Here is a 26,844-nt window from a genome sequence, read left to right as displayed (position 1 = left end):
GGAGCTTATATTTCTTTTTTTTTTTTCTGTCTTTTTATCTTTCTAGGGCTGTGCCTGTGACATATGGAGGTTCCCAGGCTAGGGGTCTATTGGGAGCTGTAGCCGCCAGCCTACGCCACAGCCGCAGCAGTGCCAGATCTGAGCCACATCTGTGACCAAAACCACAGTGCACGGCAAAGCCGAATCCTTGACCCGCTGAGCAAGTCCAGGGATCAAACCCACAACCTCATGGTTCCTGGTTGGACTGGTTTCCACTGCGCCACAATGGGAACTCCTAGAGCTTATATTTCTTACTGAATTAATTTATATTATGGTTTAGGATGAAGTTAAACTGGGAAAGTCTACTAGTTTGTAGTCTCTAAGTTTAGCAAAATATTCAAAATAATCATATTGATGAATTTGATTAAGTTATTGGCCAAAACTTTGCATAGAGGCAAAAAATAGAAACTAAAATATTTAGGCTAAAATATTTTGTATTTCATTATTAAAAATTAAAATTTATGGTGTTTTCCATTGGTTTCTTTTTTATTTTATTTATTTTACTTATTATATATTTATTCATTTATTGTCTTTTGTCTCTTTAGGGCCGCATTTGCAGCATATGGAGGTTCCCAGGCTAGGGATCGAATCAGAGCTACAACTGCCAGCCTATACCACAGCCACAGCAATGCCAGATCTAAGCAGCATCTGCAACCTACACCACAGCTCACAGCTACACCAGATTCTTAACACACTGAGCAAGGCCAGGGTTTGAACCTTCGTCCTTATGGATGCTAGTTGGGTTCGGGTTCATTAACCACTGAGCCAAGACAGGAACTCCTTTTTTTAAAAATTTTATTCATTTTTATTTTTTTCCATTATAGCTTGTTTACAGTGTTCTGTCAATTTTCTACTGTACAGCAAGGTGACCCAGTCACACATACATGTATACATTTTTTTTCTCATATTATCATTCTCCATCATAAGTAACTAGATATAGTTGCCAGTGCTATACAGCAGAATCTCATTGCTAATCCATTCCAAAGGCAATAGTCTGCATCTATTAACCCCAAATTTCCAGTCCATCCCATTCCCCATGCCCCGCTTGGCAACCACAAGTCTAATCTCCAAGTCCATGATTTTCTTTTCTGTGGAAAGGTTCATTTGGGCAGTATATTAGATTCCAGATATAAGTGATATCCTATGGTATTTGTCTTTCCCTTTCTGACTTACTTCACTTAGTATGAGAGTCTCTAATTCCATCCATGTTGCTGTAAATGGCATTATTTTGTTCTTTATGGCTGAGTGGTATTCCATTGTGTATATATACCACATCTTCTTAATCCATTCATCTGTTGATGGACATTTAGGTTGTTCTCATATCTTGGCTGTTGTGAATAATGCTGTAATGAGCATGCGGGTGCATATGTCTTTTTTAAGGAAATTTTGTCCAGATATATGCCCAAGAGTGGGAATGCTGTGTCATATGGTAGTTCTATATATAGTTTTCTAAGATACCTCCATACTGTTCTCCATAGTGGTTGTACCAATTTACATTCCCACCAACAGTGCAGGAGGGTTCCCTTTTCTCCACACCCTCTCCAGCATTTGTTATTTGTGGACTTACTAATGATTTGTGGACTTACATGCCATTCTGACTGGTATGAGGTGGTATCTCATGGTAGTTTTGATTTGCATTTCTCTAATAATAGGGATGTTGAGCATTTTTTCATGTCCTTGTTGGCCTTCTGTACATCTTCCTTGGAGAAATGTCTATTCAGGTCTTTTGCCCATTTTTCCATTGGGTTGGCTTTTTTGCTGTTGAGTTGTATAAATTGTTTATATATTTTAGAGATTAAACCCTTGTCGGTTGCATCTTTTGAAACTATTTTCTCCCATTCTGTAAGTTGTCTTTTTTTTTTTTTCTTTTTATGGCTTCCTTTGCTGTGCAAAATCTTGTCAGTTGTATTAGGTCCCATTAGTTTATTTTTGCTTTTATTTCTGTTGCCTCAGGAGACTGACCCGAGTTCCTCTGTTGCCTCAGGACACTGACCCGAGAAAACATCTGTATGGTTGATGTCAGAGAAAGTTTTGCCTATGTTCTCTTCTAGTTTGATGGTGTCTTGTCTTATGTTTAAGTCTTTTGTTTTTCATTTTTGAATATTCTTTGAATTTAATAAGTTTCTCAGATACCTGAGAAAGAATATATAGAAGAGTCAATTGAAGTTGTCAACAAATTAAAATTTACTAACCATAAAATGTAACTTGGAAAATTATAAAAATAATAAATTTAAAAAAACACAGTCTTCAGAAAAATGTCTGTGATGGATAAAACTAGGAAATTGATTAAAGTATGTGAAATGTACCAAGAATCATCTGTTTTTATGTTTTTAGTATTCAAATAATATAGAGATTTTTCACTTCAGGAGTTTCTGTCATGGCTCGGTAGAAACAAATCTGAGTAGCATCCATGAGGATGACTATTTGATCCCTGGCCTTCCTCAGTGGGTTAAGGATCCAGAGTTGCCGCGAGCTGTGGTGTAGATTGCAAATGCAACTCAGATCTCATGTTGCCATGCCTGTGGCATAGGCCGGTGGCTACAGCTCTGATTTGACCCCTAGCCTGGGAATATGCTGCAGGTGCAGCTCTAAAAAGACTTTTCACTTCAGTGAGCACAAATATAAGAATTTTTTGAAGAAATATTATTTTGAATATAATAATTATATAGGTCCATGAATATAATAAAGCCACTTAATTGATTAGTAAATATGTATCTCAAAAATTATGTAATTGTCCTTATTTTTGGTACTGTTTTTACTCTAAAAATATATCCTAGTTTGGATGATAAATTATATAATCCTTTTATGTATATATGCTTTATCCCTTCTTTCCTAAATCCCCTTTCCTCATATTCAAAAGATTGCTTTATGTTTACACCTAACTGTAATTCTTGTACTTCGTATTCATTATTTCTAATAAAAACTCCGTTTTCTCCAACAAATTAAAAATTAACTCTTTCTTCCAAGTTTTCTCTCTTAAGAGTGTAACTTTTCTCCCCATCACTTAGATTTAATATCTTGTTATACACTGATTCCCATCTCTCTTTTACAAAGATCATTCTGGTGGTGGGATAGAGAATGAATTAGGGGATGGTGCAAAAAATAAGGATACTTACTGAGCAAACTGCTGCACTAATCCAGGTGATGGATGTTGACTTTATACCAGAGCCCTGTGGGAACATGGATAGATATAACAGATACGGAGAATACCAATCAACGGCTGTGGGACTGGTGAAAGAATGTTAGCATGTGGGGAATGACTCCCATGTTTCTGACTTACGTACCAAGATGGAGAGTGGTGCTGTTAACTATCATAGGGACCTTAAGAAAATGAAGACTTTTTGGAAGGAAGGTAATAAAATTGTTTGGGAACATGCTGAGTTTGAGGTGCCTGTGGAACATTCAAGGGAGTTATCCAAAATGGGGTTAAACAGTTAGAACAGGAGCTCCAACACACAAGTTGTAGCAGAAGACATGGATGTGGATGAAATTATCTGTTGGGAGACCAAAGGAAAGGGCAAAATAAAGAACTAGTAAAGGAAATGGAGCTGTGGTGTCCAAGACAGATTTGGGGAAGAAACAGTGTCCTAATAGCACTTCCTTTGGGGAAGGAAGCGCCTGGGACTCCTGTACAGTGTAGCAGGTTGGAGAGAAGACTGACAGTTGGCAATTTTGAGGTTCTTAACTATATAGCTTAGGATATGTTTCCAGAAATATTTTTACATTTGAAACTTTTATTTATTTATTTATTTAGTCTTTTGTCTCCTTAGGGCCGCATTCACAGCATATGGAGGTTCCCAGGCTAGGGGTCCAATCGAAGCTATAGCTGTCGGCCTATGCCAGAGCCACAGCAATGCCTGATCCGAGCTTCATCTGCCACCTACACCACAGTTCACAGCAACACCGGATCCTTTACCCACTGAACAAGGTCAGGGATTGAACCTCCAACCTCATGGTTCCTAGTAGGATTCATTTCCACTGCGCCACAATGGGAACTCCTAAAACTTCTATATTTAAGTTTAATAAATTCAGCTTCAGTGATACAATAATTTATGTATAGTTTCGCAGGCAACATTTATTCTATCACTCCTCTGAAAACTTATTATTCATTTTTACTCTGACTTTTTTGGAGTTTCACATTGTGTGTACAAGGGCATGTTGGTTAGCATAGAATCAGTTTTTTAATACCTTATCAAGGACATCAGTTTTATTCTGATTTGACACTTCAAACTGTCCTAGAAATTTAACTTTGAAGTTGAGTTAGTCTAAAACAATTTGAAAAAATCTCTTGGTTTCATTCTTAGGACCTGTTTCTCAGTGGTATCTATGCATAAAATTTTAACTTTTTAACATTTTATTTTTACTTATGGGTTCTTATTTTTCAAAGAATGTGTTTTGTACCTTTAGACTTTCTTTAGTAATTAAAGCATTTAAGTTACTCATTTAAGTAGTTTTTATCTTAAAACCTATGACTCCACATTGCCTCTTCTCTTTATTTTGGTCCCTCAGCTTTGGTATTTGATTCATTTTTTAATAGAAAAATGCTGTGCTCTTTCATCACAATTACAGTCATTGGTCTGATAATCCTTTAAGTCAATCTGCACAAAACAAGAAGCTCATATCAAACTCCTGGCAGGTTTAGTTAAAATTAAAATGCATGCTCAACTGTTGAGATTGTCAAGTGTGGAAATAATATTTGTCCAGCTGGACAGCTTTCTTTTGTAGTTGCTAAATGAAAGTTGAGATTCTGTCTGCTCCTTGAAAGCTTCTGTGTCATGAAGGTAATTTGGACTGTTTGTGGTTTGACAGGGATTATTAAAATCAGATGAAGTGAAGGGAAGCAAGTGTGAGAAAGCAAAATTGACACTGACACTCTCTATTATTTGCAGCTTGGATCATGATGACTATGTTGATATGATAGATTCACTGTTGAGATATGTTAAGCAGCAAATAAAGTAAAAAGCAAGTATAGTGATGGATTTGCAGATTTAACACGAAGAAATCCAATATTTACTTTCACTGATTGCTTTTTAAATAGATTTTCAGGTCATTTCATATGAATTTGTTTATAACCAACAACAAATTATCCTTCTAGTGAGCTCTAGAATTAAAAAGTATACTGCAAAGGCAGTATAACAGAAGGTTAAATACTAAAGAAATAGATTATATTATTAAAATCATAGAATTTTAAAACTAGAAGGGTCCTTAAAGATCACTTTTATCTAATTTCCTTTTTTGGTAGATGGAAACTAGAAAGAGGTATTGCATTTAAATTTTATTTGATAGCATAAATAAAAGTAAAGTCCTGATTTTTCACCACAATTATATTTTCCTACCTTTTCACAATGTCCTGAAAATGGTTCAAGTTGTTAAAAGACATTTAAAAATGGTGTAAGCCACAATTGTAGGTAACATTTTTTCTGTTTAAAGATAATAACACAAATTATGTTTTTATAGTTGTATGTTGTCTATAAATAATATTACCCACATTGATAAAGTAAATGGCTTTCATAAACATGATTTTCTATCGAAAGCATTCTTATTAGAAGGCATTATAGCAAACAACTATCTCAAGATGTCAACCAAAGGCAGTTGTAGTAGGAAAATATAATTAAAGATGAAAAGCACATATATATTTTATATTACATATCATATCATATACCATGTATATATGATATGATATATATAAACTAGAGTTGTCCTATGCATTGTGGAAAATCTTTTTGGTTGTAACATAAGCCTAATGCCAGTATGCAAGGTGGGTATCATTTGAGTGTCCTATAATTCAATTCAGCAGTTTTAACACTAACTGCCTGGAGTTAGCACAGTCACTGCAAGTTTAAAGCTTGGTCCTACAAGATTGTGCCCACTTCACATGTGAGCAAGTGAGGTCTGCAAGGGATACCCACTTTTGCCAGGCTGATTCAGGGGCTCCCACGGGTTCCATAATTTGTTTGGATGACTCGCAAAACTTAGGAAAGTACTGTACTCCTGGATGCTAGTCAGATTCGTTTCCACTGAGCCACAGAGGGAATTCTGAAAGTGCTGTACTCCTGATTATGGTTTTGCTAGAAAGGATACAGCTGAGGAACAGCCAAATGGAAGAGACTCATAGGACAAAGTAAGAAAAGGCTTAGGGTCGCAAAAACCAAATATGTATTTCTTATTATACTACAGGATGTGAGTCTTGAAGTAGAGGTAGGTTTTTTTCAGATTTGGGACATTAGTGCAGAAAGAGGAAGTCAAATTTAGACACTAGTGACCATTTAAAATGTTTAGAGGAGAAAGGGTCAAAGAATATGGTGACCATTTAAAACATGGCTCAGCAAACCTTTTTTGTTACATGCCAGGTAATAAATGTTTTAGAATTTGTGCACCACACATGGCCACTGTGGTGTTTTTGTTTTGTTTTGTTTTTTGTTTTTACAGTATGTTAAAAATGTAAAAACTATCTTAGCTTGCAGGCCATAGAAAAAACAGGCTACACCATAGTTTGCTGACACATGATTTAAAATACTTGGCATAGGAGAGGGAGAGTAGGTAAGTGGTGACCCTATAACACAGGAAGAGAAGTCATTTTAAGAAAACAACTTTGAATAAAATTTTGAACACATTGAGTTTAAGGGACCTTTGGATCACCAAAGTAGAATTTTCTAGTAAGTGCTTGGAAATAAATATGTGTCGGAGTTTTGGAGAGTTAAGAGATGTGGACTTTGAATTTTCACCATCAAGATAATAGATGAATGAGGTTACTCAATGAAAAGCATGCGGAATAAGAAGAGGACCAATAACTTCAACATGAGATAGATATGAAGAGAAGTGAAAGAGAAATGTCCATAGTCCCCTTCCCAAGGGACTATGAGAAAATTTGGGAAGGCTGCAAAATGAGAACTGATAGGAAGAGGGTTTTTTTTTTGTTTTTTTTTTTTTTTTTTTTGTCTTTTTTCCTTTTCTAGGGCCACACCTGCAGCATATGGAGGTTCCCAGGCCAGGGTCCAATTGGAACTGTAGACGCTGGCCTACACCACATCCACAGCAACTCGGATCCGAGCCGCATCTGTGACCTACACCAGAGCTCACAGCAACACTGGATCCTTAACCCACTGACCAAGGCCAGGGATCGAACTCGCACCCTCATGGTTCCTAGTCGGATTTGTTAACCACTGTGCCACAATGGGAACTCCAGGAAGAGTTTTTTTGAGGTCTGAGGAGAAGCTCCAATGAATAAAAAGAAAACAAATTTTTTTTTTTTCTTTTTATGGCCACACCTGAGGCGTGTGTAAGTTCCTGGGCCAGAAGTCGAATTGGGGCTGCAACTGGCAGCCTCCACCACAGCCACAGCAACACTGTATCCGAGCTGCTTCTGCAACTTAGGCCACACCTCATGGCAACACAGGATTTTTAACCCCCTAAGTGAGGACAGGCAGGGATCAAACCCATGTCATCACAGAGACGTCAGGTCCTTAACCTGCAAGACACAATGGGAACTCTAAAAAAATTTTTAAGTAAAATAAACATTCTCTGGTAAAATTACATAAAAAGCAGCAGTAGCTCTGAATGAAAAATGCTCAAGGAAGAGTTCCCATCAAGGCTCAGTGATGAATGAACCCAACTAGTATCCATGAGGATTCGGGTTCGATCCCTGGCCTTGCTCAGTGGGTTAAGGATGTGGCATTGCTGTGGCTTGCCATAGGCTGGCAACCGTAGCTAGATTTGAACCTTAGCATGGGAACCTTCATATGCCACAGGTGCAGCCCATAAAAGACAACAACAACAACAACAAATGCTCAAAGAAAATATTTTAAACGAGAAGCAAGTCTAGAGAAAACTCTGTGGTAAATATCAGTGTTCAATGACAGAGATGAGAGAGGAGCCACTTAAGATGCTTATTGGGGAGTTCCCGTCATGGCGCAGTGGTTAACGAATCCGACTGGGAACGATGAGGTTGCGGGTTCGGTCCCTGCCCTTGCTCAGTGGGTTAAGGGTCCAGCGTTGCCGTGCTGTGGTGTAGGTCGCAGACGCGGCTCGGATCCCTCGTTGCTGTGGGCCTGGCGTAGGCCGGTGGCTACAGCTCCGATTCAACCCCTAGCCTGGGAACCTCCATATTCCGCGGGAGTGGCCCAAGAAATAGCAAAACGACAAAAAAAAAAAAAAAGATGCTTATTGGTTTAATAAAAACTACTCTGGTTATAATTTAAATTGCAACAACAATGAAAACACCAAGATTTATTGTGTGTATCTCACAGAACCAAAAGAAAACTGGATGACTGGTCAGTCAGAGGAGGAGAGGAATGGGGCAATTACAGGGGGCTCAGCCAGAAAAATCCATGCACCTTCTCTTGGGCGGTTGGAATTAATGTGGTTGGTTTACTACCAGTGATTCTCTGTCCATGTTTTCATTCCATAATTCAGAATTCATTTGTATGAATCTGATTGTTCTGCTGTTTATGACCCTGAATCTGTTAGTTACGACCAGGAGGGCTGGGTCCTCTAGCATAGAAATGCACCACCATTGTATATCTGACACAGAATAGCAGATAGAGAAAGAAATGTGAGCTGGCCAACCACCCAAAGTGGGGACTCCTACTAGGAGCCTCTGAATAAATGGTGTGAGAGGCTGGAAGAGAACAAAGAAGGCACAATAATTAGGAAAACTGACAAGAAAGAAGACAACTTCAAGGAAGGAGTAGCTATCAGTACCAAATAGAGCACAGATTGAGTATGATAGGAACTGAAAACTATTTTGTCAGTTTCAGTTTAAGGATGGAGGCAGAAACCAGATGTTCTGGGTTGAGAAGTAAATGAGAGGTGGGAATGTAAGATTAAGAAATAAGGACTGCTATTTTGAGATGCTGGGCTTTGAAAGAAGGGGGTCCTAAGGAGGTTTTTGTTGTTTCTAAAAAGCAAGAAATGTGAATATGTTTATAGTCAGCTGAAAGGGATACTGATGATATAGGACTAATTGGTGATAATTGATGGAGCAAAGCCCTGAAAATCATTAAAGGGTATTTCAAAGTATATTTATTCATCAAGTTAATATTAATAAATAATATTGATGGGGAGTTTCCATTGTGGCTCAGCAGGTTAAGAACCCAACTAACTTCCATGAGGATGCAAGTTCAATCCCTCATCTCACTCAGTGGCTTAAGGATCCAGTGTTGCTACAAGCTGCCTTAGGTTGCAGATGCAGCTTGGATCTGGTGTTGCTATGGCTGTGGGATAGACTGGCAGCTGCAGCTCCAATTTGACCCGTAGCCTGGGAACTTCCATATGCCGTAGGTGCAGCCATAACAAAAGAAAAAAAATATTGCCAGGAGCTCCCTTTGTAGCTCAGTGGGTTAAGGACCTGAGGATGTGGGTTTGATCCCTAGCCTTACTCAGTAGGTTAAGGATTTGGTATTGCTGCAAGCTGCTGCGTAGTTCACAGATCCATTGTTGCTGTTGCTGTGGCTTAAACTGGCAGCTGCAATTCTGATTCAACTCCTGGCCCAGGAACTTCCATACTCTGCAATGCGGCCCTAAAAAGTAAAAAGAAAAAAAATACTAATAATATTGCCAAAATTTAGGAGAACAGTGTCACATTACTCTAACTCATCAATACTATTAACATTTTAGGAGAAATATTTCAACCCTTGAAACATACTTTAAGAACCCTAACTCCTTTAGAAGCACCCATTTAGAGACAAAGTACATGCTAATTTCAAATATTTGTCTCTAACTATAAAAAGTGAATTCCTTAAAAATATAATTGATGTTTCATAAGCTGTTTATTATTCATAGTTTCTACATTATACAACTGCCTTATAAAAAGTGCTCCAAAACTTAAACTTTCTAATGCAGATGTGCTGTTTTCCAAATTTAATAAGGTTTTACTATACTTGAAAATTCATTAATCATAACCCCATGATTTTTAACATTATTTAGCTCTAATCTCAAAATATATAATAGTTTTATGACTTTTAAATCATGTGAAATGTATGAGTTCCAAGTTCTAAAAGAGTGCTGAAATTAAAATTCATTTTCAATTATCTTGTTTTCACTGTTGTATTAAAGTAAGAGATGGCTAGGATTATATATTGAAGATTATAAGAATTATTAAAATGAAAATATTTTCTAGAAAATGAAATGCACCAAAAAATAAAGAGAGCATTGTCAATTTGGTGAGTGAAGCATATGACAATTAATTCTGTTTGCTTGTCAAGCTACAATAGTGTATTCTGATTGATCCTGTCAATTTCTACTTCATACATACACACAAATTACTAATAGAGGAATTACAATAAAGTATTTTAAATTTTATCAAAGGGGATTTTAATAGCTGTAGTGTGTTGATATGAGCACTCAATGGATATATATTATACTCTAGCCCATATAATTATAGTAATCAGAACTTCCACAGTTATTATTAGTAGAAAGCATAGCAGTCTGTGGGGGAAAACCTAATAGATAGCTGAGAGTTGAGAAAATAAATCAAATAAAATAACAAGTTCATTATTTCCTAATTTAAGACTTTAATGTTATAAGGGATCTGAAATGACTGTCAACAAACTGAGATCCATTTGAGTTGTTTCTCAGTCTTTGGAGTAGTCTAAAACATTAAATTTTCCACTCTCAGTAACTGATGAAAAGAAAGAAAATTTTGGCAACTCTGAATCATCACAGTGGAATATCTAGCCTTAAAAAAAAAAATTGGGAAATTTTATAGGTTTCATAATGAATTAAATTTATAATGGTTCTAGGGAAAGCTTTTAAATATATTTGGCAGTAAATAAACCAACATATATAAGTGGTAAAATAATGTTTTTTAAGTACAAATTTATATAAAGAGGGAATTTATGTCATTGTGATTAAGGCCAGCCTTTGAAGCAGTTTGAATCCCTCCCAGCTTTGCTGCTTCCTATGCAAGTGATCTTGGACAAGTCGCGAACTTCGTTGTGCCTCAATTTCTACATCTTTAATATGCAAACTATAATGGTAACTATCCCATAGGATGAAGGTGAGAGTTAAATGAGTTCAAATATGTAAGGTACTTAGAACAATGCATAGCCCATATAAATGCTATGTAAGTGTTAACTATTATTATCTTTAATATTATTATTACTTAGCCATTGTACCTTTAATCTGTGTCTCAATGAATGAGTGCACTGAACTACATAAAGTAGTTAAAGTTAAATTTTGAATGCAATAAAAGTTAAATTTTGAATTATATAATGTTGGTGGGACTTCGTAAATGGTATAGGAAGACTATTTTGTGACTAAATATGAATGGAAAAGTAAAAATGAGCCAGGCCCAGGAGAAAAGCCTGGTCCAGATTTAAGAATGATGATCTAGTCGAAGTTTATTTTTACTTTTCTTTTTTATCAAGACAGCAACTCAAATTAAACCAGCAATACATAGAATAATGCAAATATTAAAAATACCAAGAATAATAGCACAGGGATATACGATAGCTGTAAAGGGCTGACTCCGTAATGTCACTCTTTTTCTTGTGGAGGCATGATATCCAATGTCAGCTGGTCTCAGACATCTGTTGTTGAGTGAAGAGTGTGTCAGTTCAGAGGAGCCAGAAACATAGGGTGATTGCTGCTTAGAATATCTTAGGGAGCTGCCCGTTGAGGGATGGAATATCAGTACAGGGTGTCTACCTATTACTGTAAAAGAACCTCTTGCTGCCTCACCTTTCCTCTTTTCATACAATATTTGTTGTTAATGGAGTTCCTGCTGTGGCACAAGGGGATTGGCAGCTTCTCTGGAGAGTTGGGACTCAGATTCAGTAACAGGCCCAGCACAGTGAGTTAAGGATCTTGTGTTGCCCCAGCTGTGGTATACGTTGCAGCTGTGGCTTGGATCTGATCCCTTGGCCCAGGAACTCCTATATGTTGTGTGGTGGCCAGAAAAGGAAAAAAGAATACACACACTCATATATTTGTGCTAAGCTATAGATCCTATTTTAGCTTTTCATGTAGCAGTCCTGGGGAAAGGAACAAGGAAGGATTAAAAATAGCTCTGAGAGTCCAAGATACAGGAAAAATGATAGTACTGATGAGTAAAATAGTCCATTGGAAGAGTTAATTTGGAGGCGTTCAGAAATATGTCCTTCTACCATTTTTTATAGAACAAAACAACTTCATGGCTAGAATAAACCTCAGAGCCTAATAAATCCATTCACCTCATTTTATAAATGAGAAACATAAGCTCCATTCCTCTTGACTGATTGAGCGACTTACCCAAAGTCACAGAGACATTAGCAGACCAGGATCAGGACTCAAATCTATTGATTCTTGGTTCAATGATGTTTAGAGTTAAATGTGTTTTGTTACAGAGCAACATTTTAAAACTCGTTCAGTTATGTGTGGAATGTATAATTATTTTTAATTAATCAGCATACCCCACTTTGGTCATGCTATTATTAGCAGTGTTTGTTTTAGGTTAGACAGTGATATTGAATGGTAAAACTTCAGGTAAGCCAGGGCTGGGGGGCACATTAATTCCACAAACTGTCCGTAGATTTGAAAAGGCACATGACCCTTCTTCCTAGGCTTTTCCACAGAACAAAAATCACATGATCCAATGTTTCTTTTACTAAGTAAATTTTAGTTTGGATCTTTTTCCCAAAGGTTGGTTTTTCTAGCTTTCCTTTTTTAATAATGTTGGTCCTAAGATGAAAAGCACTTAGGAGTTTTATTATTGAAGAAATCTAAAAAAGATAAAATAAAGACTCCAACCATTATATGTGTATCCTTTTTTTTTTTCTTTTTAGGGCCACACCCACAGCAAGTAGAAGTTCCCAGGCTCGGGGTCGAATTGGAGCTGTAGACGCTGTCCTACGCCACAGCCACAGCCACAGTAACGCCAGATCTGAGCTGCTTCTGCAGCCTTCATCACAGCTCACAGCAACACCGGATCCTTAACCCAAGGTCAGGGATCGAGCCCATATCCTCATGGATACTAGTCAGTTTCGTTACCCAGTGAGCTACAACAGTCACTTCCAAAAGGTGTATAATTTTAAAGTATGTCAAAGGACAACTAAGAGTCCAAAATTACTTTTATGTGCTTTCTTTTGATCTCATAAGGTTTTTTGTTTTTGTTTTTATTGCTTTCCTGTATTGTTTTCTGGCAGTGCTTATAGTATGTTCATATTTTATTATGGTCACTGTTATTAGGAATTTATAACTCAACTGTTAAAATTTGCCTATGGCTGAAACACTACTACAGATGTTTGGTTTAGATATAATTCTTCAAACGTAATTCATCTTTAAAAGACAATATTTAATATTACATTGGCTGTTATTTTAAATATTAGACATTTTATTTTTAATCATCTATGAAAAACAATCAGAAACATCACAAGAGAATGAACATTTAAAAACAGCATTGTAGAATGGCAATTCGAAAAACCAAGTTAATAGTACTTTAAACAGTTATAGTTATCATCTTTGATCATGCCTTAGGATAAGAACCTTTGTTCATTCTGATAAATTATTATTGTGTTCCTGATGACAGTTTAATAGAAATACAAACAGAATATCTAGCTATATTTTGATCCATGCCTTCACAGCCTCTTCCTTTTTCCCCTTAGATTTTTTTAAAAGTAATTCTGTCTTTTTGAAATACCTCTGAAGTATTTGTCAAAGTACATTGGACCCTGAATAATTTACTTCTCTGTCATTTAGGTCATATTTATCTTTTACTTAGAGAATAGCAGTGATCTTTCTACTGGCTCCCTTTCTTTTTTTTCTTTTTCTTTTTCTTTTTTTTTTTTTGTCTTTTTTAGAGCTGTACCTGCAGCATATGGAGGTTAGGGGTCGAATCTGAGCTTTAGCCACCGGCCTATGCCACATCTGCAATCTACACCACAGCTTATGGCAACACCAGATCCTTAACCCACTGAGCGAGGCCAGGGATCAAACCCACGTCCTCGTGGATACTAGTGGGATTCATTAACCTCTGAGCCACAACGGGAACTCTTGGCTCCCTTTCTTATGGTCTTACTCTTATTGCTCTTTGTTGAGAGGAGAAACTGCTCAACCACTCACTCTCTGTGTTCTTTCGTGACACCCTGCACAGTGTCAGACATACTGTGGGCCCACAGAGTACTTGTAAGGAAATGGGAGGCTTGGTGTCTGCTCATACATATTCTGTGGGTCCTTTCTCATCACAGGGATCATTGCCCTCCTAATGACAAAACAAAAACAAAAACACAAAAAACTTCTAAATCCAAACTTTAGCATTGCCTATGTGTCTACTCTCCCTCTTTTATCTCTCACGTTGGTCCTGAGCATCCCTATTCATTCAGGTTAATTTTCTCATCTTACTAGTTATAGTTGCCCCTCAAATTTTCTTTTATCCTATCATACAGCATCTCAAACTTACTGCCTCTTTACCTGTAAAGGTGACTCTTGTTTTTGTCCATCATCAGATGACCTTGGAAACTTACTATAAATATGGAAGCATCACAGATCTATGCTGGTCATATGAAAACTTTGAACCATCATCATTCTGGTACCCACCCCATCATTGTTATCAAATGACATTCCTTTATAATGGCAGTCTTTGTTTGTATCGACTAACTTCTCTACTGAAGTTAAATAGAGAAAATCATACAACCATGTAGATGGGGAATCCTTTAAAATCATGGTCACCAACCTTTTCTGAATGTTCAATATGTTTCAGTCCATTGTTGTTTTATCCCAGAGCTGATTGCAATGGACACAATATACATATTTAATATTGAAATAACACAAAACAATAGATTTTCTTTTAACAGTGTTTGTAATTTCAAATAACACAAAATAATATAAAAAGTTTGGTGAAGTGGTCACAGTTAGTCAAGAGATATTTTAAAATTGTGTAAGGTTTGTATCAGATTTTAAAAGAAGTGATAAACAGATTGGCCAGAGAGAAGTATTAAGGTTGGAAGATGTTTTATATGAGGACATAGAAAATGTAAAGTAAAAGATCTTACATCTCCTGAGAACCAGAAAAATTTCTTTTTTTTTTTAAGCTATATAAAATGATAAATACTTACTGCAAAAACAGGAAAATGCTAAGTATAAAGAAGAAAATAAGGAGTTCCCATTGTGGCTCAGTGGTTAACATATCCGACTAGGAACCATGAGGTTGTGGGTTCGATCCCTGGCCTTGCTCAGTGGCTTAAGGATCTGGTGTTGCTGTGAGCTGTGGTGTAGGTTGCAGACGCGGTTCGGATCTGGTGTTTCTGTGGCTCTGGCATAGGCCGCTGGCTAGAGCTCCAATTAGACCCCTACCCTGGGAATCTCCATATGCCGCAGGAGCGGCCCTAGAAAAAGCAAAAAGACCAAAAGAAAAAAAAAAAAAAAAGAAGAAGAAGAAGAAAATAAAATCAACCATAGTCTATCAGTCTGTTCAGGGATAACCATTTTGACATTTTGGTTCGTATCATTGCTATATTCTTCAATGTTTGGATGGTTGGTATGCAGTTAACTGATTTGTTTCTCAAGAGACCAGCATCCTCAAGTTTTAAAACCAAATAGATCTGGGTTCAAGCCCCACCCCTAACACTGGGTATCTTTGTTACCTGGACATGTTAGTTAAGCTCTTAGAACCCAAGTTCTTTTCCCTATAAATGAGAATAATAACTGTTTTGTAGAGTTATTATGAAGATTAAGAAAGATGATATATATATAAAGTTCCTTATACACAGTAGATATACAACAAATCATATTACTATTTTGGTATTGTATTTAAACCAACTCCTATACATATTTTCTTGAGTTTTGAATGTGTGGGAGACTGAACTAACAAGGCTCTACAATATTGACAAAGTGGGACAACTCTGAACAGAGTATTGATATATAACTTGTTTTATTACAGAGAAGATGGCTACAAACAAAATAGTTACTACGTTTGAGTTCTCTATAAGAACCCTATGCCATTCAAATCTTTCCATTGTGAAAGTGAAATTTTATTTTCTTGAAACAATTTTTCTTTTTTTGTCTTCTTACGGCCGGCCGCACCAGTGGCACATGGGGGTTCCCAGGCTAGGGGTCTAATCAGAGCTACAACTGCCAGCCCATACCCCAGCCACATCAAGGCCAGATCCGAGCCACGTCTACACCACAGCTCACAACAGTGCCGGATCATGAACCCACTGAGCAAGGCCAGGGATCGCAACCTCATCGTTTCTAGTCGGATTCGTTTCCACTGTACCACGATGGGAACTCCCACTTGCAACAATTTTTAATGACTCATCATCTCAAAACTTAAACCACTGAAAAAGGTCTTTAGAAGTGCAAATACATAAACTGAATTTATTAGTAGTAATATTGGCCATTGGTTTTAGAAATGACTATTATTATAGTTATTAGCTGTAATTAGTTGAGCTGCTAGGAAAATGTGAAGATATTAGACTTACTGGTATACAGAAATATTGAGGTTTTGTTGTCCTGAAGAGGCAGGGACTTTGACTTTTTGCAGCTACATCCTTAGCTTCTACAGCAGTGCCTATTATGTATCAAGCACTCAATGAATACATATGGAAGAATGAATAATTGAAATTTTAGTAGTGAGAAAATGCATATCTCCCTAGAAGTATTTTTATATTTAAGTTTTTTTTTTTAATTTTTTTAATTTTTATTTTTTTGTCTTTTTGCTTTTTCTAGGGCCGTTCCCGCAGCATATGGAGATTCCCAGGCTAGGGGTCTAATCAAAGCTGTAGCCGCTTGCTTATGCCAGCCACAGAAACACGGGATCCGACCTACACCACAGCTCACAGCAATGCCAGATCCTTAAGCCACTGAGCAAGGCCAGGGATCGAACCCGCAACCTCATGGTTCTTAGTTGGATTTGTTAACCACTGCACCACCACAGGAACTCCTATATTTAAGTTTTAGTCCATTATAAATATGTAGGTTGACAGGGTCCCTAGAGGAATTCAAGGGAATTTTCCTTCTTCTCATATAAATAGGACCAGCAAATGAGACTTTAAAAATTCTGAGGTTACCATTGCTAGGTCATTATGTTGACAAGAGTGGAAGGAAGTTGTTGAATTCTTATTGCAACAACCCTTGTTCACCATCCTCTCTGAGGCTTCAAAATTTTTTCTTTTATTTTATATTTATTAGAGTATATAGTTGATTTGAAGTGTTGTGTCAATTTCTGCTGTACAGCATAGTGACCCAGTCATACATATATATACATTCTTTTTCTCATTCTATCTTCCATCACATTCTATCCCAAGAAATTGGATATAGTTCCCTGTGCTGTACAGCAGGACCTCATTGCTTATCCATTCTATAAGCATCTATCAGCTGCCATTTCTTTTGCAACTCTTGGTTACAGTGAGAAGAAGTGGATGCTTAAGTACTCTCTATTTTTTTCAGTTTTCAGACCTTGGAGAAGTGTGAAAACTAGGTCACACCTCATGAAATTTAAATGACAAAATACTCTGCTTAGGTTAATGATACCCTGGTTTTTCTACTGATATATTTTTTTGCCTATAAATGGAGTTGTTATTTTGGCATTAGTATTACAACTTGAAATGGATTTTTTTTTTTCCCTTCATTTTGGGGAAACTGACATGTTGTTTATTCTTATTCCTCAGAATGGATTGGGGAGATGAATATTCCCATAATTCTTTTGATCTACATTGTTTGTTAAATTCATTGCCTGGAGAGTTGGAGTTTAAGCAGATCTTCAGTGACATTGATGAAAAGATAGAACAAAATGCTACAAGGTAAATATTGGTAATTATTTTTAAAAACTTAGTTTCATGTTTAATTTACAGGAATTTTATCTAGTCTAGTTTTGGCGTTTCCTGCTCTTAAGTTAATTTTAGGTTTTAATTATCATTAACTTTACTGAAAAAAATTGATTAGACCCTCCCATCTAGATTTTAACATGACCTTTCCTTTCTGATTACTACTTTAAAAAGGCCTAGAAACTAGAAAATACAGGCACTGCCTTCAAATAAATAAAGTTTGTTGAAGTGCTATTATTGGGAAGGAAGAAACTTTCCTCTACCCTTCTTGGTTCTTTAGTGTGGTCTAAGAATTAAATTTACATGAGATAAATGAACAGAAGGAAATCAAAAATTTAATAATATATGTACATGGAAGAGACCCAGAAAGACTGAGTAACTGGCCCAAATGGCCACAACCCTCACCTTAAATACTATCCCTGGTAAAGACAGAAGATGTTGAGGATGAAGAGAGTCAGTAAGAGCAGTGAGAAGAAAAAGCACAGTAAACAGGTGTAAGGTTTTTAATGCAGGTTTAAGTCAGTGCCTTCTCCATTGGTCATCTTCCTCTGCCTGGTACAGTGAGGGAGACACCCTTACAAATGGAGATTTCCCTTATAAATGTGAATGTTTCTTACTAAAGAGTAAATCCCACTTGGTTTTCAAAGTGTTTACCATGTGTGTTTCTTAGAAAACAACCAGCTGAAAATAATTAATATGCCAAAGAGACATATTTTAGGGTGGCACATTCTGTTCCCCTGCACTATTCATGATTTCTTTGAGTTTGCCAATGTTGCTGGCCTGGATTTTCATTAATTTGTTTAGAGGTAAGCCTTCTCATTTGATGGACAAGCACAGAGATTAAAATTTTGAAATTAAGGTATTAAAATAAAATGGTAGTATTAAGCCATGGATTGCTTGAATTACTGAAAGCAGAACATTAAAGTTATTTTTATGTAACATTTGTCATTTTAAGTCTTTTCACTTACTTGGGAGGTTGGAGGGTCCCATCTATGCAAAGTTAGTCGCTATCACCTACTCCAAAATTAGTGTTATCAAACACTGGGGGAAGCTGAGACAGCCAAGCAGATTTCCACTAATACATATTCTCTGATAAGAAGGGAATTTGTCTTCATGGATATTTGTGGATCCTAGAGTCACTTCTCTTATCTGAATCCTTTTGGTCTTAGATTCTAATAATTCACCTCATGCAGGTTATAAATAAGCAAACCACAGTAAAAATTTCTACTATACAATTATGTATAGTGTTTCCTTTTTAAAAATTTATAGGATTACATTGAATTATCAAAGAAATTGAAACAAGCAAGATTTTCCTATAATTTTTTTTCTTCATGTTTACATTAGAATACAGTTAATTTTTCATCATAACAATGGGCATAAATAACAAATTCAAAAGATAGCATGTTGCTGGGGAATTATAATTAAAAACAAAATCTTTCACAGTCCCATAAATCCTCTCTACAAAGGCCCAAGAGAAAGAAAAAACTTTTATTTCAGCAAGCATTAAACCAGACTGTACTGTGCATCCCAAGCATTCTGCTAAGACATTACGACAGAAGGATCACAGCCCTTTATATAGTAGGTATACCCATTACAGATTTTCAAGATAAACAGGATTTGACAGCACATTTTTTCACACATAATTCATCCTAACTTTACCATGATTAAAGAACACTTGTGTTTGCTAATTGGCTTCATCCTGAGGAGCAGCAAATTTCTTGTATCTTTATCGAAGAAGCAGTTTTGCAAATTGGAATAAGGCACCCAATGAAGTTAGGCACAGGAAATGAGAGATGGGGGGCTACCTCCCTTGGTATTGGCATTTCAAAAAGATGACTCCCAGGTCCTTGAGATAGACAGTCCTGACCAAGAAAGCTGCCAAAAGGTCTCTCTAGTATTTCAAGGAATACATTTCAAAGAGATGAAAAAGTTCATACAATTACAAGTTTCCAAAGTAAATGCTTAAAGGAAGATAAATTAACAAGTCACTTATCTATATTCTAGAGATGGTTAATATATTTCTTTTCACTAAATGATACTAAAAAAAATTTTTATTGCAGTATAGTTGATTTACAATGTGTTAGTTTCAGGTGTACAACCAAGTGATTCAGTTATACACGTATTCATAGGGAGATGATTATATTAAAACAAATTTTAAATCTTTTTTTAAGAAGTAACCTTTGTTCTTAATGGCCTTGAGGCTCCATCCAAAAAGTCACTGAACTCTTATCCTTTGTCATAGACTGCTTCATTTTTATTTGCTAAACCATCTGTAGTTAATTTCCTGCCCTACCTGGTTAATAAGAAATCATATTTAGAAGTAAAACAGTGATTAAAATATTGTATTTTACATTCATAAATTGTTATTTAGGTCAAAAATCAGATGTTAGTATTAAAAAGAAAATATGACATGGAATATAAGGATATAATTTTTAAATTAAAAATATTTTATTGCCTATATATTAAAACAAACCTGGAGCAAAACCACCTCAAGTGACCATTGATCTTCATGAGGGGTAAAATAAGGGAGAATTGTATGTGCTGTGTGCTACATTTAGAATCAAGTCTATTTTTCATCAAATTCAATTATGTTTTTATTATACTCTAGAGAATAAACATAATAGTATAGGGTGTATATATTTTTAAAAATAAAATACTGAATAATAACCATGGTTCAGAAGAGTGTAAATCATTTATGCACTCATTTATTGCCTTCTAACAGAATAGCTTTTAGAAAATTGTATGTCACGACGAATCAGTTATGCCACACTTACACTGCAGTAGTTGAATTACCCTTGGCATTTTTGTATTCTAACCGTTCTATTTATCTCTCAATGGTGTACATTGAATAAGTAATGAACATCTGTATGATATGGCTTTCCCCAATACTTTTAAAAGAAAAAAAAAACCTTAGTAATTCATTTTTAAATACAGTATTTTTCCTTACCCTTGAATTTTTAAACTTGTATTTCTAGCAGTGACCCTGAATTCTAAGTGTGAATTCCTTCTCTCTTCTTAATATCATCAGGTTTTATGAGCCACAGGGTCTTTTGCTTCCCAAAGCAGTGATTCACCAGAATGGACTGGAGTGCCCAGAGGTCACTGAACCTTCACCTGCCCTTCAAGAGAGGCTGTCATTCTCGCAGACCATTTTCACTTTACATCCTCATTTCCATTCAAGTCGGAGCTAGGTGACTCTTAGGTCTGACAGTGGAAATCAGTGATGGTGAATCATTTACCTTTAACACATAGCAACATTGTTAGCAGGAGGGTGAATAACCTGCCAAAAAGGAATGCTCTGAATGTTGTATCCACAGACTTAGTTCAGTAACTGAAACCACATGTAGCACCAAAATATTTTTTGAGCTGAATAAAACTTATTAGTTGAATATGATATTGAGGTATATAAGTTCTCTTGGGGCCATAATATGACCTGAATCATTTTTCTCCTCTTAATGTTCAGTTGGATAGATACAATTGTATCATGGAGAGTTTCTTTTATCTTTCTCTTTACTAATTATAGTCAAACTTTGTATGTACCCAGGGATGTAAGTTTTGCTGGCACTGTGCAGGATTACTGCCTTTTTTTAAAATCTAAAGATAGAACAAGAAGTGTTACCAGTACCATGGATAATATCATTTGTCTTGATCCAAGAGAGGTGAGGTTAGGGTAGGGGGAAGGGAATTAACTTTATATCATGACAGAATATTGAATACGTGGTTTCTATACATTAAACCATGCTGTTTCAAGGTGACATATTGAACCACTTTCTCATCATTTTCTGTCACCATTAGCTCCATTATTTGAATATCCATGGCATTTTAACTTCTTTCTGCAGGGTTGTGTATTACGGGCCCTCAGAACTTTCCTTAGACCTTTGCTTCAGGAGGCTGAGATAAGTAGTGGGATCAGAAGCTCTGTTACACGGTTGTTGAGAGTTTCTTTCAGGCAATGCATACATGTTAAGTGTTTGACAATTTTTAAAAATATAACTTTTATGTATGTTAGCTTTACCTACTCTTGGCCAAATGTGCACACAACAATAAAGTATTATTGTTTGGAGGCATTCCTAAGGAACGTTATTGGAATTATCTTTTCACAGAAAATAAGTAAAGAGGAGTGTCTTCCTATTTATAAACTGTTTTAATAACCAAAGTATGAGTAGCATTGTACTAAAAATAAGGGGATTGAGCCAGCAGTAGCCAGTTCACTATTCCCCACTGAGGGTCAGAGTTTATAGTCCATGGGGAGGTAAGTCCCTACTTCTGAGATACCAATCAGAGGTGCCCAGGGAAAACAGCCCAGCTGTGAGGACAAGTACAGGGGACGAAAACTAATAGGGGGCTGAGCCCTGGTAATGAGATGTGGCTGCATGGCTGGCTCATCTTTCTTGTAGATGATTGATGCCTTGAGGGCTAACCCAACCTTGATGGCTTTCCCTGGAAAAAGGCCTTGTCAAGGATGCAGCAACATCAACACCTTGTCTAAAAAAAGGGTCACTAACAACACAGCCTTTGCTAATCACAATTTTTATACGAGAATCTGGACTAAGAATATCCTTTTATGAGATGTAGGATGGAGCTGAGTTGGGGATGGAAGCTAGTTTTGTTATTTCCTTTCTGCTTTAAAGACTAACTGTGCATCCTTGTATTCCCACTGCCTAAAACAGTTTTGGCACAAAGTAGGCTAGAAGATGGTCAGTAACTATGTTTGTTAGACATCCATTATGTTTGCTCTAGCTTAAGCTAGTGTGAAGTTAGACGAGTAGAATGTGATAGAGGAAGCTATGATCAAGTGCTAGTTTTCTTTTCCATTAAGTATTTTACATTATAAAAATAATACACAGGGAAAATTTCAGACAATAGAGAAAGGCAAATATAAGGAAAAGTTGAGTACAGAGGACAAGAATGAGGAAAAGTTTTCTTACTCTACTGATCCTCCTAGTCTTGCTCTTCAGAGGTAACCTGTATTGATGAATTATTGCATAACTATCCAGAAGTGTTCTTTATGTATATATGCCTGTACCCAAAAATATATTCCCCTTTTTATGCAAATGGGAATTTGTGTATGTACTGCAGTTATACACATATATTTACTTAATGTATTTTTAAAATCTCTCAGTATAATAAGCCAATTCCCTCTTGATGAGTATGTACATTATTTGCAGTTTCTCTGCTATTACTGCACATACATGCATATGTGTGTCCTTTCTTCCTTAAAAAAGTTTATGGGTTGGTTCTTAGAGGTTGTACAATTAGCTGTTATAAACGTGTTCTCCAGCAGTGCTGCACCTGACTTCGCTTCCTGTAGGCATAATATGAAACTGTAGGTTGTATGTCCTACCTCCTCACAATGTAACCACAGGTATTATTAAAACTCTTTAAGTTTGTAGGAGTTCCCGTCATGGCTCAGGAGTTAACGAGCCCAACTAGTATCCATGAGCCTGCGGGTTCAGTCCCTGGCCTTGCTTAGTGGGTTAAGGATCTGGCGTGGCCATGACCTGTGGTGTAGGTCGCAGACACTGCCTAGATCCTGCGTTACTGTGGCTGTGGTGTAAACCAGTCCTACAGTTTAGATTTGACCCATAGTCTGGGAACTTCCATATGCTGTGGGTGTGGCCCTAAAAAGACAAAACCAAAAACCAAAAACAGAAACACCTCTTAGTTTGCAACCTGCAGTCAAATCTGTTATCTGATTTAATGATTAAATTTATCTGGGCAGTGGAGATAAAGATGTAGAGGAGATGTGTTCACACATTTCTTCTGATTTTCATTATTATATATCCTCTCTCTTCTTTATCAAGAAGAGAATCAAGGGAATCATCACAGAACAAATGCTCATAAATTTCCCACTTTTTTTCTGATTTCAGTTTGTGTGGTTTCATTGGGATAAGCTGCAATCTGACTAGTAACTGTACTAAAATTTGGAAGCTGGGCAAACCTCCATAGATAAAAAAGAAAGCACATTAACTTACTCTTGCCAGTCATGAGTTTTAAACTGTCATGTCCTAATACCTCTATAGAACGTTTCTGGAAAATGTTCTTTATATTGTTAACATAGCCCTGTGCCACTTCATGGGAGCTCCCTTTGACACTACAGTCTATGGAAAGGAATCCTAATTTAGATGTAAATTTGAGAAGGAAGAAGAGGTCTAACAGTGCCTTGGCATATGGTGCCAGGCTCACTCTAGTACTGCCAGGACTAAACTGCCTTTGGCTGGAAGGTAGGGAGTATTTCATAATTGGTTGATTCTTTTGGAAGCACTTCAGATTTTTTAGGTTGGCACAGCCCTACAACTGGGTTTGAACTTTCCTGAAGCAATCTGGACCCTTCTAAAGCCTCTCTAAACTTTTGTGTTGAGGATTGGTGGTATAAAGCAACAAATACTTGAGAATTCTAACTCTGAAGTTTCCTTCATGCTGTCTCCCTCATAGAATAACTCTGAACAGAAAGTGGGTTAACAGTAGATAGAAATCTTGGGAGGCTGTTTATATAGTCCAGATGAGAGATGATAACCTGAGCCAGGTATAGGCCTGGAAAGGGGAAGATTCATTTGAGAAAATCTTAACGCGAATGTTGTTAACAGGATTTGGCGTAAAGGTTATTTTTTTTTTCCCTGAAAATATAGTTAAAGCTTTTTGAAATAAATAAAGCATCTTTAAAATATACATATCTAATTTCCTACTACACTTTTTAGCCATTAAAGCAGTTGTTTTATGAATCCTTTTTACAACCTTAAAAAAAATGTTGTCTATAAATATCCTTCTCTTGGGAAAATAAGTTTTTATGTCATGGCTGACTTATGGTTTAATGACACAGTAGTTTTTCTGTCTCAGCTCTCTTCCCTATTAATTGTCTGGTAAGTCCGAGGAGTTTTAATCATCTCTTTAGGTAAGCTGAATTTATCTAAATACAAGAAAACTCTAATTTACCTCACAACTCTGTCTTGGTGTTTTTAAATATATGATAGAATTGAAAAAGCCCTTTCCTTTGACTGAATTTATATTGTTGGTGAGAAGTATAAAGAACTTCAAGGAAGTTCCCTTGTGGCTCAGAGAGGTAAGGGTCCCACATTGCTGCAGCTGTGGCTCAGGCTACAACTGCAGTGTGGGCTCAATCCCTGGCTTGGGAACTTCCACGTGCCACAAGTACGGCCAAAAATAAATAAATAAATAAATAAATAAATAAATAAATAATATAAAAGCTTACAAAAAAAATTTTTAGGAGCTCCTCTTGTGCCTCAGTGGAAACAAATCTGACTAGTAACCATGAGGTCACAGGTTCGATCCCTGGCCTCTCTCAGTGGGTTTAGGATCCCGCACTGCTGTGAGCTGTGGTGTACGCCGCAGATGCAGCTCAAATCCTGTGTTGCTGTGGCTGTGGCTTGGGCTGGCAGCTATAGCTCTGATTCAACCCCTAGCACACGAACTTTCATATGCCCCAGATGTGGCCCTTAAAAAAAAAAAAAAAAATTGATGTTTACATTTCCCATATCGTGAAAAGTCTTTATTCTCTACCCTAATCTAAAAAATAAAACTTCTAACCTGCCTTGAAACCATACCTATATGTTTTCTACAACCTTTATGTGAAAGAAGTTCTGATCTTTTTTTTACTCTCTAATGCTATTTCTTTTTTTATTTATTATTATTATTTTTTTATAATAGTTATTTCCCAATACTATTTTTTTTCTACTGTATATCATGGTGACCCAGTTACACATACATATACACATTTTACCAGTGGAGCATAATTTTTTTCCTCTTTGAACTGTTTTGTGATGAAATAATAGACTATGTTTTAAATTGTTAAAGAATTTTACACTAAGCTTAAGTGCTAAGATTTTATGTCATAATTATTCTCTTTTCCTCACTTCCTCTCCTTGATCCTCAACTACACCAGTCTGATAGTAATCAGCTCTTGTGCTGTTTAGTTATAGCACATCTCTATCCTTTCGGAATTAAGATAGTGTATATATGTACATACATACGTATATAATGCATAAATGTAGTTGTAACCAAAAAGAAATAAATTCGTATTTTTTATCATCTAAATAAATAAAGTGTGATTAAGATCAACACTGAATTCTCAGGGGTCAGGTGTCAGTGAATTCTAAGCACAATGATATCATTAATTTTCTTAGAGCATCAATATCCTTGCATATGATCTTTTCTACAGGGAGAAGCCTTTTCTACACTTCCCAGTAGCACACTGAGTGACTCCCTTAGCACGTTGTACACACACTTCTTATCAAGTCTTACCTTAACGTAGTTATTCATTTACAGGCTTCTCTCATACTCGAAAGAATTCCTTTAGGAATGGGACCATGTCTTATTCATATTTAGACACTTAGCATATATCACAGTACTTACCACATATTCAGCATTCAGTTAATGTTTATCAAATGTGCTTTCATTCAATAAGTAATTTTCACACTCAAGGAACCTAGGAATGAATGTTGAATGAGAAAATTACTACTGATATCCTTTTGAAAAACATATTGCTTGTTGCATTTTAAAAATGGATTATAAATCGATTTACACACAGCCTCGCAGTAATGCATCCACTTGCATACATCATTAACTTGGGTAATTCAGAGTCTTTATAATTAAAGCACATTGGGGTTCAAATTTATTAAGAAGTGTTGAGACATATGAAAATGCATAAAGAGTAAGTACTATGATAAACATTCATGTGCCCACCATCCAGTTGAAGGAATAAAACATTATCACTATTGCTAAAACTGTGTATATCTCCCCAATCCCATGCCAGTCTCATCCCCACCCTGGATTTGGTGATGGTAATAATTCCAGCACATTTATTTTTTCTTTCTTTTAAAAATGTGTGTATGTATGATTAAAGTATGGTTGATTCACAGCACTATATTAGTTTCAGGTGTACAAACGGTGATTCAACATTTTTATAGATTATACTCCATTTTTCAGTACACTTTTTAACATTTTTGTTGTCTATGCTTACAATCCTAAATAATATGTAGAATCATATGGCATGTTTTCAAGCTTTTGTATGGTTTGTATTCATTTATACCTTTTTCCCCCTAAATATTAA

The 26,844-nt window shown here is 36.3% G+C and overlaps 1 protein-coding gene and 1 long non-coding RNA gene across 7 annotated transcripts in view; one reads left to right on the top strand and one right to left on the bottom strand.

Annotated features, from left to right (window-relative positions):
* The window catches only part of KIAA0825 (KIAA0825 ortholog), a 356,819-nt gene that overhangs the window by 28,632 nt on the left and 301,343 nt on the right, over positions 1-26,844 (top strand). For 5 of the 6 annotated variants that reach the window (XM_021085379.1, XM_021085380.1, XM_021085377.1 and 2 more), the window contains one exon: positions 17,622-17,753. The exons of the other annotated variant lie outside the window; for it this stretch is intronic. In XM_021085379.1, the coding sequence (XP_020941038.1) occupies positions 17,623-17,753 (131 nt within the window). In that variant the 5' untranslated portion in view covers position 17,622. The remainder of the gene's footprint in view (positions 1-17,621; positions 17,754-26,844) is intronic. 6 annotated transcript variants of the gene reach the window in all.
* On the bottom strand, positions 1,978-26,496 carry LOC110259689. The gene is made up of 3 exons (XR_002342053.1): positions 26,148-26,496; positions 3,156-3,209; positions 1,978-2,172 (listed from the first exon to the last, which is right to left on the bottom strand). It is a non-coding gene; the product is annotated as an uncharacterized LOC110259689 (long non-coding RNA).

The sequence above is a fragment of the Sus scrofa genome, chromosome 2 (assembly GCF_000003025.6).
Source record: "Sus scrofa isolate TJ Tabasco breed Duroc chromosome 2, Sscrofa11.1, whole genome shotgun sequence".
Lineage (NCBI taxonomy): Eukaryota > Metazoa > Chordata > Mammalia > Artiodactyla > Suidae > Sus > Sus scrofa.
This window is presented reverse-complemented; position numbering and strand designations above follow the sequence as displayed.